The sequence below is a fragment of the Pangasianodon hypophthalmus genome, chromosome 23 (genome assembly GCF_027358585.1).
Source record: "Pangasianodon hypophthalmus isolate fPanHyp1 chromosome 23, fPanHyp1.pri, whole genome shotgun sequence".
NCBI lineage: Eukaryota > Metazoa > Chordata > Actinopteri > Siluriformes > Pangasiidae > Pangasianodon > Pangasianodon hypophthalmus.
The window spans coordinates 1,820,001-1,835,829 of record NC_069732.1 but is presented as its reverse complement, the minus strand read 5'-3'; the positions used below and the strand labels follow the sequence as shown (position 1 = coordinate 1,835,829).

Below are 15,829 nucleotides of genomic sequence, written 5' to 3'. Positions count from 1 at the left end.
CTGAGTCTGGTTCCTCTCAAGGTTTCTTCTAGTAAAAATAAACCAGATAAAATGCTTTGGGTTTGTCCCTCTAGGGAGAACCATTAAAAACACAAACAAATAAAAGTTCCAAAAATTCCATGTTAATTAATAATTACTGTGCTCATTATGGACTCTTTAAGTGTTTTATATTAATTTCTGTTATTTTGTACTTATTTTCAGTCTTATTCTTATTCTTCAGATGGAAGAATTATAATTATTAATTAACCGATGCTGAATGTTTATGTTAATGAAATTTGTAAACTCATTATTGATAAATAACAATGTGAATAATTAGTTTAGGATATTTTTTAATAAAAGCCGAACTATTTAACTTCAGTCTTAATAAATTGACAAAATTGATCAAATTCATTGATAAAAATAGTCAGCAATGACGTAGCAAATTTATCTGAATCAATTAGCTTATAAACTCTACAGTGTTTAATTTTCTTAACACACACTAATAATATTTTTAATATTCTGTAGGTTGTGCGTCACGTCATCGTCATTCTGCTTTCAGTTTGCGCCAATGGTCCTGAGAGTCGATCACAAAAAGAGTCTATTTCACTGATTCACTGATTCACCGATTCACTGATTCATTGATTCACTGATTCTAAGATTTTCCCCCCAAAGCTTTGGAGCAAAATAAATTTAGCATCCGAATATTTTTCCTGTGGATATCGAATTTGTTTGAACCAATCAGAGCTTAAAATGGAGTTAAGCCCCTCCCCCTGTGATTCACTGCATTTGTTTACATTGAGATAAAAATGTGAAAAACATGATGCCGTTTTCATCGGTGTTAGTTTAGGGCTGAATATCACCAAATTTTATCGTTTATTGGGTAATTAATGATTCTTATCTTCCAAAAGAGTCATTTCTTACAGGGAAACACTCCATCATACAACCTTTAAACCTTCCATGGAGGAAAAAATGAAGAATTCTTAAAGTTTCTAAATATTTTGCATTATAGCCACACAGAAAAAACAAGGTTAACACAAAGTCAGAATGGTTTATAAAGTTCTCCAGCGCTTCCATGTGGGCATAAAACCCATAAACACTCTGCATGAGGGTATACGGGCCATTAATCAACAAGCGCTCAAGAACCGTCAGCTCATTTCACCCAACATCCATCAGATAAGGAACCGAGAACAGCCCACAGAGTACAACAGTAAACTATTAATAAGAGGAAGAAACAAAATGTCACTTAACCAAGCTCTGAAACGTTCTCTCATTCACTGCAGGTCTGAGCTACACTCGGAAAAGAGTTCTTCAGCTGGTCCTCTAAAGACACCCGTAATGATTCTATAGAGAACCCTATCAAGAACCCTTTTTTAGAAGCTTTTTTAGAACCATTAAAGTACACTTGAACAACTATTTTCTTCGTAACACCTAGAACTGGTCAGGAGTTTAACACTGAGCTCTTGGTACTAGGTACACTGGTAGAAAAATGGTTCTTGATGGGTTCTTTAAGGTTTCACTGGGTAAATAAGGATTCTACTTGGAATCTTTTCTGACAGAGAAACACTATACTGTAGGGTTCTACACAGAACCTTTAACAGAAGCTTCCCCCAATAAAGGGACAACCAAAGACCCATTAAGCGTTCTAATTTTTCATACATAGGTAAGTAATCTTTGCTGTAAAGCGGTTCTAACACTCAGGAAAACACTCTGTTGTAGGGTTCTACACAGAACCTTTAAGGGTTCCACTAAAGGGACAAGTCAATGAATGCTTACGGGTGCTAGCGCTAACCATATTAAAAAACATATAAAAGCAAAAATGTGTTCTTCATTGGAGGTTCACTGGATTATTAAGGGTTCTAAGCCTTTTAAACGGGTCGTATTAAACACTCCACTCTAGGGTTCTACACAGAACAAGAGGGAAAAGCCAGAGAACCCATATAAGTGCTAGATTGAACCTTTTTGCTAAAAGTATACAACCTAAAAAAGTGTTCTTGAAGCGTTCTTTAAGGGTTTGTTGGATAATTACGGTACGCTGAAGAGTTCTCATTTTTATGCATAGCTAAGTGTTCCTTGCTGTATAAAGGGGTTCTATGTGGAACCTTTAGCTTTTAAGTGTTTTTAAGGCTTTACTGGATGTTTAATATTCTACTTAATAGAGAAACACTTTGTTGTAGGGTTCTGCATAGAACCTTTAATAGCAGTTTATCCTCAACCAAAGGACAACCAAAGAATTGGAGCCTACATGGAACTTTAACTAATAGTTCTACACAGAACCTTCCACCTAATGGTTTACAAAAAAACCCTTACATTCACACCAGACCTGATTTCGAGTAGTAATATATAATGAATAAAACACATGGGGGCATGCAGTTATAGGAAAATAATCCACATCAGGGAGGTGTGATGAAGCGGAGTTACTGTTTCCACCCCGAAGTTAATTAATTTCCTCTAACGTCACGTCCCTCAGTGTTTTATTCCTCTTACACCACAGCAATTTACCAACAATTAATAGTTTTTTTTATTTAAAGAATGACACATCATAGTTTTTATCCATTTATAATTACATTTATTGTCTTGGAATGTCCACGAAACAGGTTAGTTCCTGTTGTCACTTATGTTATAGCAGCTATAAACACTCGTTCCCTCACCAGCTTCTCTTTATTCTCTCACTCGAAGTTAATAAGACAAAATAAACGCAGCTTGTCGTGTTACTGAGAAAGCGGAAAGAAGCGTAAACTCCTCTGTCCTGCTGAAGATGTCGGAAAACTTAGAGTTACAGCTTCACCTCTGACTGTTACAAAGCGCTGACACTGGAGACTCCTTCCATCAGTGTTAAAACTTCACCATACTGACGATTTCCGAATCTGTTTATTATCAGTAGAGCGTCTGCTGTACGAGTCCCAGTGAACGAGCTGTTACTATGGAAACGATAACATATTACAACGAGCATATTAATATAAACCTGCTGCACTACTGTCAGAGCTGCTGTTGTAGAAAATTAATCAACACCTTCTGACCAATCAGAATCCAGAACTCAGCAGCTCTGTGGTGTAACGTATCGTCATTTATCATTCTTTTACATGTGCTTCGATAAACAACAAGACCTTTATATATATATATATATATATATAAATAAATAAAGACTGTAATAATAAATCATCTTCAGATTCACTGAGTCTCGTTAAATCATCACCACTTTTCACTTTTATGCTTCTACATTTTCTCTAATTAACACTAATTAACGCTGAGAGCGTAAACAGTGACACACTGAGCGTTTCTGAGTCTGGGATATGATCAGAGTCGGCGCAGACGTGCACGGTGCGGTCGCCTGATTTATCACCTGTTACAGGTGAGCTAATAAACAATAAAGTGAGATGTTTAAAATAAAGAGTGAATCTATAATGTAGACTATAACACTCATCATTTATAACGATTAAAAAAAAAATGTTATGCCTTATAATATTCCATCATCTGATGAAGTGGTTTAGAGGAGAACAGGTAAATAAAACGTTATTACAGTATAATAAATGTTCTTTAATGGATTATTATGAAGGATCTAGTGAATTTTAATCCATGGAAATAAAGTCAGAGTGGAAATTTCTTCACACTTCACACAAAAGGTTCACGTGAAAGGATTAGTAAAGAAGAACATAAAGAAATCAGATAAACAGAGTTAATATGTCTGGTGTAAAATCAGTGATTATGTGCTTTAGAACAGAAATGTGAAATATTTTACTCAGATGTAGCTACAGCACAGTTCCTGCATGTATTATTATTATTATTATTATTATTATTATTATTATTACTGCACATGGATACAATATAATCAGAATTTCTTCACACACTTCCAACCTGTTCCTCTGTTTAACCCACAAAAAGTTCACGGAAAAAGTTTAGACTCTAAACAAATAATAAAACAACAACAGAATGAAGGTTTAGTGGAAAGCAGGCGGGAAGTTTCTTTCTTTTCTTTCTTTTTTTTCCTTCTTCACTTTTTTTTGCCTTTTTGCTCTCATGAAAGATAAAAAATGGCGGAGTGTATCAATGTCTTTCCGAAGTTTGTTCTCTCGGTCAAAATGGGAGACAAAAACAAAACAAAAACAAACAAAACAAAAACAAACAAACCAAAAACCCGACAAACCGCTCACATTTTCCCCTTTTAAATAATACGGATTATTTTCCCTGTGCATGAATGGAGAAGACGGGAAAAAGACAGACGGAGGAAAAATACCGACACACACTCTCTCACACACACACACACACACACACACACGGAGCGCGCGCACAGGAGCAGAAAGAGAAATGTCGGGGAAAAGCGGTGATTGCGCGCGGAGTGAAGCGGCTCGAGCGCGCGTCTGCTCGCAGTCACTTACTTGTCTGTGTCCTGTGACATGATGATGTTTTTGGCCTCCTCGGCGATAATTCCTGGAGAAACTGGACTTTCAGGTCGGTGCAGCCTCACACACTCACACACACTCACACACACACACTCACACACACACAGAGACAGAGAGAGAGCGAGGCAAGAGCACAAACCTGGGCTACAGGTAAATCCTGCCCTGCCTACCTGCCTACCTTCCAGCTCTCTCTCTCTCTCTTTCTCTCTCTCTCTCACACACACACACACACACACTCATATACACACACACTCATACACTCATACACACACACACACACTCAAATGCATGCACAATATTCATGCATTTCTTCATTATGTACTTCATATATATGTTTTTAATCCATTAATCCATTTATTTTTTCTCTTTCTGATATTCAAAGCAGCCCTGATTCTGCGCTCCCATTGGTCAAGGTGTGTAAGGAGGTCGAGCTGTGATTGGCTGAAACAGCACAGGTAAGTCCCACCTACACCTGGAGGCATGTGGAACAGCCATGTAAAGAACTGAGAGCCTATTTTTAGCTTTGTTTTCCCACAATGTGGAGATTCAGGAGCCAGAGATGAGAAGAATACACGGAAAATTGTTCTCATGTGTCCCAAAATCCCGAAGGCCAGGAACTGAAAGCACAAATAAATTAGTAGAAATGAGCAAATTTTAATGAAGGTTTCCATAATAGTTTTTTAAATAGCAATAGATTAACACATCATGCTCAAACAGGAGAAATAAGCGGAGATTATTATTGATTACTGTTAGTGCTTACTTTAGAATTATTTTTAGAAATTATTTTAGTTTACTTTTTCTTAATGTTTTTTAGAATTTAAGTTTAATCACATTTTCTTTTAGAATTGACTCTTTTAAACTTCACACTTTTTAGACCATACTCTAGAGTTTTCCAGCTATATTCATATATTTGTTTTTAAAATTTGCTAATTTTCTTGTCTTGCTTGCCTTTTTTTTAAGCTTACATTTAAAATAACATTTTTTAGAAAGTTACTCTTTAGAATTTACAAATTTAAGAACTTTCTCGCCTTTTAAAAATTTTAATAACCTTTTTTTTAGTTTACTCTCGGGGCGGCATAACACACTCGGTGGAAAGAGCTATCTGCCTTCTTCCACATACACGAGCCCACAGATCGTCACTGTGATTGACAGGGGAGAGAGAGAATATGCCCCTCCCACTCACAGAGCAGGTCACACTCTCTCAGACTCTTGGGGTTCACGCTTGCGATCTCCAGATGATGGGGTCATGAGTTCGAATCCTGAAGACGTTACAGCTATCTGTGGCCGGAAGTCAAGAGAGCAAAACTGGCCGTGCTCTCTGAGTGGGAGGGGCATACTGTCTCTCTCTCCCCTGTCAATCACAGCGACACTAGCCAATCACGGGCGTCTGTCAGCTCATGTATGCAGAAGAGGGTAGATAGCGCTTTCCACTGAGTTTAGTTACACTTTAGAGTAAGTCTTTACTCTTACTTACTTTGTAGAGTTTATCTGCTCTTTTTGTTTAGAATTTCACAAATTTAAGAATTTTACATTTCAAACTCTCACCTCTTTAAAAAATTACTGAACGTTTTAGAGTGTAATTTCTAGAGTATACTTTTTTTTTTTTAAGAATTGATTTAGAAGGGATTTCTGCAGCTTTACCTACACTTCAGATGTGAAATTTAAGGACTGAGAAAAAAAGTAGAGTGCTGATTGACTCGTCCGCGATGCAGCAAAGCATTTTTATCAAACAGAAAATATCTTCCTTTAGTCGATCTCACGAGCAGCTCTGAGGTGTAACCTGGGAAGAGCCGGCGATGTCAGAGGGAAACGGGTTTGATGTGAACGTGAGCGAGACCGAAAGGACAGCATGATGTCGCAGAGTTGATTCCGTTACTGCTTGTGCAACTCATCGTGATGTGACATGCCCTTGAATTAACAGTCAGTGTTATTTCCCAGAAATTAGCGAGGGATGAGTGCCATCCTCCCACGGCTCTGAGCTGAGAAACCTTCCTCAGATCAGGCACGGACACGCAGCCAGACCTGACCGGTGAGGAGAACATAAAGCATTCAACACGACACGACCTACACCTCGAGGTTTCACTGATACACACCGATTCACTCATATACCAAACACTACTCCCTTTTTGTTTTAAATTTTCCCCTTAATAAACCGATTTGCGTTCAGAGCCTTTACACCTGCTCCGTTCTCAGCACAGCTACAGTAACATTAGCTAACATCGCACACATGCTGAGCTACATGCCGTGTTAGACAGCTGCTTTACTCACTTAATGAATATTATTAAACATTATTACATATCTGTAACTATTACAAAATAGAAAGGCATACTATGAGTAGAGTATGTTAGCAAAACACGCTAACAAGCTAGTTAATATCACCATAAAGAAAGCGTAATAATTAAATATAGTTAGATGGCTAGTGTTACACCGAGGTTTTACCGCTAATTATAAATAGCTAAACAGTTACACCACGGCGCTGCTGAATTCTGGATTGTGATTGGTCAGAAGGTGTTGATCACTTTTCTATAACAGCAGCTCTGACAGTAGCGCAGCTGCGAATCACAGATTGATTGTTTCTATAGCAACAGTAACTCATTCACCAGGACTTCTCCACATAAACATGTTCAATCGTTGATATTGTAAGGAGCTGTTTATTTAATGTTCATGGAAGGAGTCTCCAGTGTCAGAGGTAAAGCTGTAACTTTATGTTTTCCGACTTCTTCAGGACAGACGAGTTTCTCTGTAAGCTGTGTTTTTTTGGACAAGAGAGAGAAAAAAGAGAGGCTGGAGAGGGAACGACTGGTTATAGCTGCTATAACGTAAGTGACAACAGGAACTAACTTCAAGGAGTTTAAAAAATCATTCAAATGTGTAACCCAGCTAGTAAACCGTTAGAGAGCTAATCTTTAAAAAAAAAATCTTACCTGATGGACCTTTAAATATACAGTACTGTTCAAAAGTCTATTTTTTTTTACTACAAACTTTGTTATAGATGTTTATTTTCTGACTTCTACATTACTGATTCAGTACAAAAACATTTTAGATTCCAAACATTAGTTTTCCGGCACAAAATGAAACGTTACAGAAAAATGTTTGTATGTCAGTAAAGAAAGCAGCAGATTCCATAAGAGACACTTTTCAGATAAAAACAGAATGAAGGCTGCTGGGTTTCGCTGCAGAAATAAGAAGCGAGTCGACAGTCAAAGTCTCCAGAAGAACTGTGGCTGCTTCTGCAAGATGCTCAGTAACACTTCCAGCTCATTTCCTTATAAAACTGCACACACTGCACCTCAGATACTGCTTTATTTTATTTAAAGTGAAGGATCGTCACATTAAATACTGACTTTGTTTCATTTATTACTGTTTACTGCTCTTTATAGGATTTTTTAAAAATGTAGAAACATTTAATTTCATTATTTTTGAAGGAATCTTTGCTCTAAAGCATTTCTACAGCATGTGCCAAAGACTTTTGCACAATACTGTAACTATAAATGGATAAAAATTATGATGTGTTGTTCTTTAATAACAAAAATTTGTCTACTAATTGTGTTTTGGGAGTCGGGCTCTAGAAGCTCGGATTTCAGTGCTCGGTCCTGTGTGTGTGTGTGTGTGTGTATGTGTGTGTGTGTGTGTGTGTGTGTGTGTGTGTGAGTGCAGAAGAACCCCCGATCTGCGCTGGAACTTCAGGTCCTCGGCTCTAAACACACGGGTTTGTGTCTCCTCTGTACTTCATTAGCAGCGTAAACACACAGCTGCATTGTGAGCTGAAGGCTGAGGGTCGAAACCTTCAGCGCGTAAACACACACACTATTGTTTTCAGGTGTCTGAGACAAAGCACTCGGTCAGTGGGGAAGATAATCAGATTTACTGAGATCAGATAAACATCTCACTGTCCTGTCCTCACACACACACACACACACACACACACACACACATACACACACACCCCTCATCCAATCACTAACACAAACCTGCAATAATATTAATTTTACACCACAGCCTTTTAGAGCGGTTCTGTCTCGTGATCTCGAGTTTGATGTTGAAAAATCAAGGCATGTTGAAAGATTTAGTCTTTAGGTTATTGTTCTAAAAATAAAGAAAACCTTTTTTTTGCTTGTTTGTTATGTAATCCTACTATAGCACTACAAAGTTTTTTGGGAGAAAATACACTAAAATGGTGCATTTATGCTTTGGTTTGTGTTAAAATTCATGTTAGTAGAGACTAAAATTGAAAAAGTCATTAAGCGCGCCTAAAAATCTAAAATGTATTTTCTGAATTTTTTGTAATTACGCACAAAATCAGAGACATAAAAAAAAAAACAATTTTCAATTCTAGTTAAATTAAATTATTATTTAAAGAAAACTTTTGTCTCTAGTTTTGTGGATGGCTTTAGATGTAAAGTTATTTTAGAAACATGTCATGTTTAAATGTTTTATTTGTTAAATGCCAAATGTACATTTAATTAAAATCTAAATACATTTTTTTATTTCCTAAGATTAAGAAGAACCGATTTAAAAAGAACATTTTAGAAAGCTTACCCAGTTAATACACACACTTTAATACAAATGAAGAAGAGTTCTTTAAGGGTTGATGGAATAATTAACGGTTCACAGACTCTTAAAGGGTTCCACACACTAACTCAGGTCGAAGAAGAAGATAGAAGAAGAAGATAGAAGAAGAAGAAGAAGCCTGTATGATGGTGAAATTCTTTCTTGGCATATCGCAGTCTGATAGGGAGTTGGGGTCAGAGGTCAGGGTCAGCCGTGACACAGCACCCCCTGGAGCAGAGAAGGTTAAGGGTCTTGCTCAAGGGCCCAACAGTGGAGCTCTGTAAGAGGTGGTACGTTCCTATCTTTTTCTTTTTTTTTTACGCTACCTGAACCAAACACCAAAAATACATACATTCCTCCTTGGATAATTAAGGTTTCTTAGCCTCCTAAAAGTTCTCCTTGGAACTCTGAAAGGTTTCAGAACCAAAGAAGAAGAAAATACTGACCAGTAATTTGAACTTTGTTCGTTCTTATCCAGTTAATACACACACACTAAGAAAAAGGGTTCTTCAAGGGTTCAGTGGATAATGAAGGGATCTTAGCTACCAAAAAGGGTTCTGCTCGAAACCCTAATACATTCAAGGTACTAAGAAGGTTGTTCTATGTTCTTACCTTGTATGTTCCTTAAGCGTTCATTGGAAAATAAAGGTTTCTTAGCCTACTGAAAGAGTTCTACAGGGAACCCTGACAGGATCTAGGTACAAAGAAGAAGAAGAAGAAGAAGAAAATGATCAGCGATGTTTGGAGTTTGTTCAACATTCCTATCCAGTTAACACACACACTCTAAGAAAAAGGGTTCAGTGGATAATTAAGGGTTCTTAGCTACCGAAAAGGGTTCTACTCGAAACCCTAATACATTCAAGGTGCTAAGAAGAAAATAATGAGTTTGTTCCACGTTCTTATCCAGTTAATACATATGTTCCTTAAAGGTTCATTGGATAATAAAGGTTTCTTAGCCTGCTGAAAGAGTTCTACAGGGAACCCTGACAGGATCTAGGGAAGAAGAAGAAGGAGAAGAAGAAGAAGAAAAAGAAGAAGAAGAAAATATTTGGAGTTCGTTCAACATTCTTATCCAGTTAACACATGCACTCTTAGGAAAAAAAGGGTTCTTCAAGGGTTCTTTACAGGGATCACTGGGTAATTAAGGAGTCTTTGCACCCAAAATGGTTCCACTTGGACCCCTGACAGGTTCCAGGTATTAAGATGAAAACAATGACCAATAATTTGGAGTTTGTTTGATGTTCTTACTCAGTTAATACACACACTCTTGAAGAAAAGGGTTGTTCAAGGGTTCGGGGGAGAAGTACAGACTCTTAGCTTCCAGAAAAGAGAAGCCAACATTTACATGGACAGGTTCTAGGTACTAAAAAGAAAATAATAAATAATAATCTGACATTTTTTCCACATTCCTACCCATTCGATGCTTATGTTCTTCAAGGGTTCGGTGGATAATTAAAGGTTCCTAGCCTCCTAAAAGGATTCTACGCAGAACCCTGAGATGTTATGTGTATTAAAAATAATGAGTAATAACTTGGAGTTATGTAATTAACAGTTCTGTGGATAATGACAGGAAAACACTTTGTTGTTGAGGTCTATACAGAACCGTTACGGGTTCTCACTCCAGCCCCCGAGAGGAGAACCCACGTGTTTTTATAATACGGAATGACACTAAATCACACAGTGACATCCAGAACTGTTTAAAAGTTCTTTACTTTCAAATAATAATTATCCGATCAGAGTAAACGTACTTCTCTTTACTAGATACGTCTTTATTAGATTATTATATTATATACAGGTTATCTATATGTTCAGATTAGACGTGGTTGTAATGAGCGCAGTGTTAGAGATAAGACAGGAAGATAAAATGGCCGTATTATCTACGCTGTAGGATTCACAACACCTTCTCTCCTGCTCTTTCATCAGCTTTAATCTGTCTACAAAACGTTCTATACATGTTATACAAATAAGTATAGCTTCCTGGACGATTCTTTACAGAGCGTATGTTGATATTTTTCAACTGATCCACATCCATTATGTGTGTGTGTGTGCTTTCTGTGTGTGTATTATCAGGTTTAATAATGCTAACTATACAGCTTTTACAGAACACACCTGCACTTTTCAGTGCTTTGTGTCCATGTGGTTGCTAAATAAATACAGGTGGGGTCTGTAAGCGCACTGCTCGAGCCTGGATTAGCTTTAAAGCAACGCAGCCGCAGAGTTTAGCAAGAAGGTCTAACACAAAAATAGCCCTGTCATCCGATCCACCGTGTTCACACATACGACCTCCGACATCTCGTTTCGTACGCATTACCGTCGATGGAGACGGAGCAGTATTAAATCTGAGACGAGAGTCAGTTTATAGGGTTTACTTCACCATGCAGATGTTTTAATGAACACCAGAGTAGACATGCGTCATCGTGCGATGCCTATAAACCGAAACGCAAACAGCTTTTACATTTGTTCGTTCAATAAAACCTGAACAGCTGAGGCTCCTGAACTGCTGAACTACCACAGACTCCCTCTCGCTAAAGCTTTTTACACCACAGCTCTCTTTCTGTGGATTCTGATTGGTCAGAAGGTGTTGATTAATTTTCCTCTGGCAGTAGGGCAGCTGCTCGGACTAATACGTTATCGTTTCTATAGTAACAGCTCTTTCACAAAATAAAAACGTGTAATCGTCATTATGGTGAAGTTTTCTTAAAGTAAGGAGACGTTTATTTAACATTTATGGAAGGAGTCTCGACTCGAGGGAACGACTGTTTATAGCTGCTATAACATAAGTGAGAACTTGTCTTGCTGATATTCCATAATAAATACAACTATAAATGGATAAAACGTACGTCATCATTTATAAAAAATTTTTAAAAAACTTTGTAATTGTTGACAAATTGCCGTAGTCTACTGATACTTTTTTTATGACAGACAACTCAAAAAAATATATATAACACAAGGCCAGGACACACTGAACACTGAACACAGAACAAATACGGCTTAGACTTAACTACAAAAAAACAGGATTAAAAAAAGTATTTGCAAATGCAGCTGGTCAATTGAGTCAGACAGCGTAAACAATCTAATCAAAGGGAAGCAAGAAATGATCAGGGAAAACAAACCAATGGCAGGATGGGGGCGGAGCCAGGACCAAAACAGAACCAAAACCTAAGAACTTAGCGCTTGTTGCCATGGAAACTGAGACACGATCAAGGAGGGAGGAACCATGACAAGGTATTATATCTTAATAATCTCGAAAAGACATGAAGATTTTTTTAAAAATTGGTTTTATTGGTTGAATGATTTTTAAGCCCAACATGACGTTCATACCATCCACACTCTTTCTCCGATTTTAAACTCTGTCTGGACTTTACAGTGTGACGTTTAATTATTTAAAATATTTTTTTTAATAAAAATGGATCCTGAATCTGATCAATCTTCAGGTGTTTGGATTAAATCTGTTAACACAGCACTAAACTCAATTACGTATTTATGGAAGGAGTCTTACGTATAAGAAACCAATTCAGGGGGCGGAGCTTCATAGCTAACGTTATTGATTTTAAAAAATGTTGGTTGTGGTTCTTTTACGGTTTGCAATTTATAAAATTACAGTTTCACATCTGTTTATTTTTAACAGAAAATCAACTCCGTAACAGTTTTTTAGAATCTGAGTGAATTCTTCTCCACACATTTATACCTGTGTTTTGTTTTTAACACCCTGACCTGAGCATTTCACTCTTTAACTCTCTTTGAGCCTTTGACAGCTGAGACACCCGACAGGTACAGACATGACACATGTGTGTGTGTGTGTGTGTGTGTGTGTGTGGCTGCTATGTCCACACACTGCATTCCTTTCTAACAGTGGAGCGGTGGAGAGGTGCTGCATGCCTGAGATTTCTGAGTGGAGAGGAAAGGAAACCTGTCAGGACCTGCCTGGCCTGATCCTGCGTACCTGTTGGACAGGTAAAGCCCGCCACTGGGCAAATGCGACGTGCAGGACTGGAATTTGGGCACTGGGTGCATCGCTAAGGGGGTTTAAAGGGGGTGCCATTTCTTTTGCACAAAGCACTGGTAAAGACTAGATGTGACTTGGAAAGGGTGGATTGAAATATAAACAAATTTACAATATATTTCAGTTATTTATTGTAGGTAATTAAACAGCTGAGAGAAACGAAATGTCCACAGTTTCCCCATCTTCCGGCTACGTTAGCTAAACGTTAACATTTAGGTTAACATGTAGCTAACATTAGGCTAACATAATCCACTAGACAAGATCACTAGGAAGCTAGCTAACAATATACTGACTATTATGATGTGCAAACCAGTAGCTATGATTGCTACGAAGCTAACTAACTTTATGTTAATTTCACCTGGGTACAAGTCTGAAACCATCATATACTATAATTTATATGCTATACTATAATATATATACTATACTCTATATGTGAAATGCTATATGATATTCTATATAACAGTCTATACTATGTAGGATATGCTATATGATATTATATACTGTATAATAGTCTACATTATATACAGTATACTATACTGTGCTACAGTCAGGTCCATAAATATTGGGACATCGACACAATTCTAACATTTTTGGCTCTATACACCACCACAATGGATTTCAAATGAAACGAACAAGATGTGCTTTAACTGCAGACTGTCAGCTTTAATTTGAGGGTATTTACATCCAAATCAGGTGAACGGTGTAGGAATTACAACAGTTTGCATATGTGCCTCCCACTTGTTAAGGGACCAAAAGTGATGGGACAGAATAATAATCATAAATCAAACTTTCACTTTTTAATACTTGGTTGCAAATCCTTTGCAGTCAATTACAGCCCGAAGTCTGGAACGCGTAGACATCACCAGACGCTGGGTTTCATCCCTGGTGATGCTCTGCCAGGCCTCTACTGCAACTGTCTTCAGTTCCTGCTTGTTCTTGGGGCATTTTCCCTTCAGTTTTGTCTTCAGCAAGTGAAATGCATGCTCAATCGGATTCAGGTCAGGTGATTGACTTGGCCATTGCATAACAGTCCACTTCTTTCCCTTTAAAAACTCTTTGGTTGCTTTTGCAGTATGCTTTGGGTCATTGTCCATCTGCACTGTGAAGCACCGTCCAATGAGTTCTGAAGCATTTGGCTGAATATGAGCAGATGATATTGCCCGAAACACTTCAGAATTCATCACATCATCAATAAATACAAGAGAACCAGTTCCATTGGCAGCCATACATGCCCACGCCATGACACTACCACCACCATGCTTCACTGATGAGGTGGTATGCTTAGGATCATGAGCAGTTCCGTTCCTTCTCCATACTCTTCTCTTCCCATCATTCTGGTACAAGTTGATCTTGGTCTCATCTGTCCACAGGATGTTGTTCCAGAACTGTGAAGGCTTTTTTAGATGTCGTTTGGCAAACTCTAATCTGGCCTTCCTGTTTTTGAGGCTCACCAATGGTTTACATCTTGTGGTGAACCCTTTGTATTCACTCTGGTGAAGTCTTCTCTTGATTGTTGACTTTGACACACATACACCTACCTCCTGGAGAGTGTTCTTGATCTGGCCAACTGTTGTGAAGGGTGTTTTCTTCACCAGGGAAAGAATTCTTCGGTCATCCACCACAGTTGTTTTCCGTGGTCTTCCGGGTCTTTTGGTGTTGCTGAGCTCACCGGTGCGTTCCTTCTTTTTAAGAATGTTCCAAACAGTTGTTTTGGCCACGCCTAATGTTTTTGCTATCTCTCTGATGGGTTTGTTTTGTTTTTTCAGCCTAATGATGGCTTGCTTCACTGATACTGACAGCTATCACTATCTTTGGATCTCATCTTGAGAGTTGACAGCAACAGATTCCAAATGCAAATAGCACACTTGAAATGAACTCTGGACCTTTTATCTGCTCATTGTAATCGGGATAATGAGGGAATAACACACACCTGGCCATGGAATAGCTGAGAAGCCAACTGTCCCATTACTTTTGGTCCCTTAACAAGTGGGAGGCACATATGCAAACTGTTGTAATTCCTACACCGTTCACCTGATTTGGATGTAAATACCCTCAAATTAAAGCTGACAGTCTGCAGTTAAAGCACATCTTGTTCGTTTCATTTGAAATCCATTGTGGTGGTGTATAGAGCCAAAAATGTTAGAATTGTGTCGATGTCCCAATATTTATGGACCTGACTGTATATATACACTAATTTTACTATATATGATATGCTATATGATACTATATGCAGTATAATAGTCTACATTATATACAGTGTACTATACTGTACTATATTTGATACCTATCTATACTATATATGATGCACAATATTATATTCAATATGCTATACTGTAAAATATATATTATATATTATGTACTTATTACATTATTATATTATACAATATGTAGAATTATTATATAATTCTACATATTGTATAATATACTCTGCTATACATGCTACACTATGATATATATATATAATACTCTCCTATGTATGACATGATATATTAGATACAGTATGTTGTACTTTATATGCTGTACAGTGCTCCATATGCTATAGTACATATAATATATTAAATATACTATACTAATTATGCTCTATATATATATATATATATATATATATATATATATATATATATACACACACACACACACACCATAATACTATATCATATTCTTCACCGTATATGATATGCTATACTATACAGTGTATGATATGCCATATGATGTACTATACTACAATATATCTATTATACACTGTATAGTATAGTATATCATGTTTATAGTGTTATTTTAAAGAATATTTTATATACATATATATATATATATATACATTGCTGTGCAAAAGTCTTAGTCACATGTAAAGAAATGCTGTAGTGTAAAGACGCCTTCAAAAATAATGAAATTAAATGTT

At 37.2% G+C, this 15,829-nt stretch overlaps 1 protein-coding gene and 1 long non-coding RNA gene across 3 annotated transcripts in view; one reads left to right on the top strand and one right to left on the bottom strand.

Annotated features, from left to right (window-relative positions):
* Positions 1-4,682, bottom strand: part of grhl2b (grainyhead-like transcription factor 2b) — a 38,403-nt gene extending 33,721 nt beyond the window's left edge. Inside the window, exon 1 of one of the 2 annotated variants that reach the window (XM_034298574.2) lies at positions 4,353-4,682. In XM_034298574.2, the coding sequence (XP_034154465.2) occupies positions 4,353-4,372 (20 nt within the window). In that variant the 5' untranslated portion in view covers positions 4,373-4,682. The remainder of the gene's footprint in view (positions 1-4,352) is intronic. The other variant, XM_034298573.2, reaches the window with a different exon arrangement.
* On the top strand, positions 4,088-8,616 carry LOC128317259 (uncharacterized). Its single transcript, XR_008300804.1, has 4 exons — positions 4,088-4,425; positions 4,762-4,831; positions 6,315-6,405; positions 7,102-8,616. It is a non-coding gene; the product is annotated as an uncharacterized LOC128317259 (long non-coding RNA).
* Positions 8,617-15,829: the final 7,213 nt, after the last annotated feature.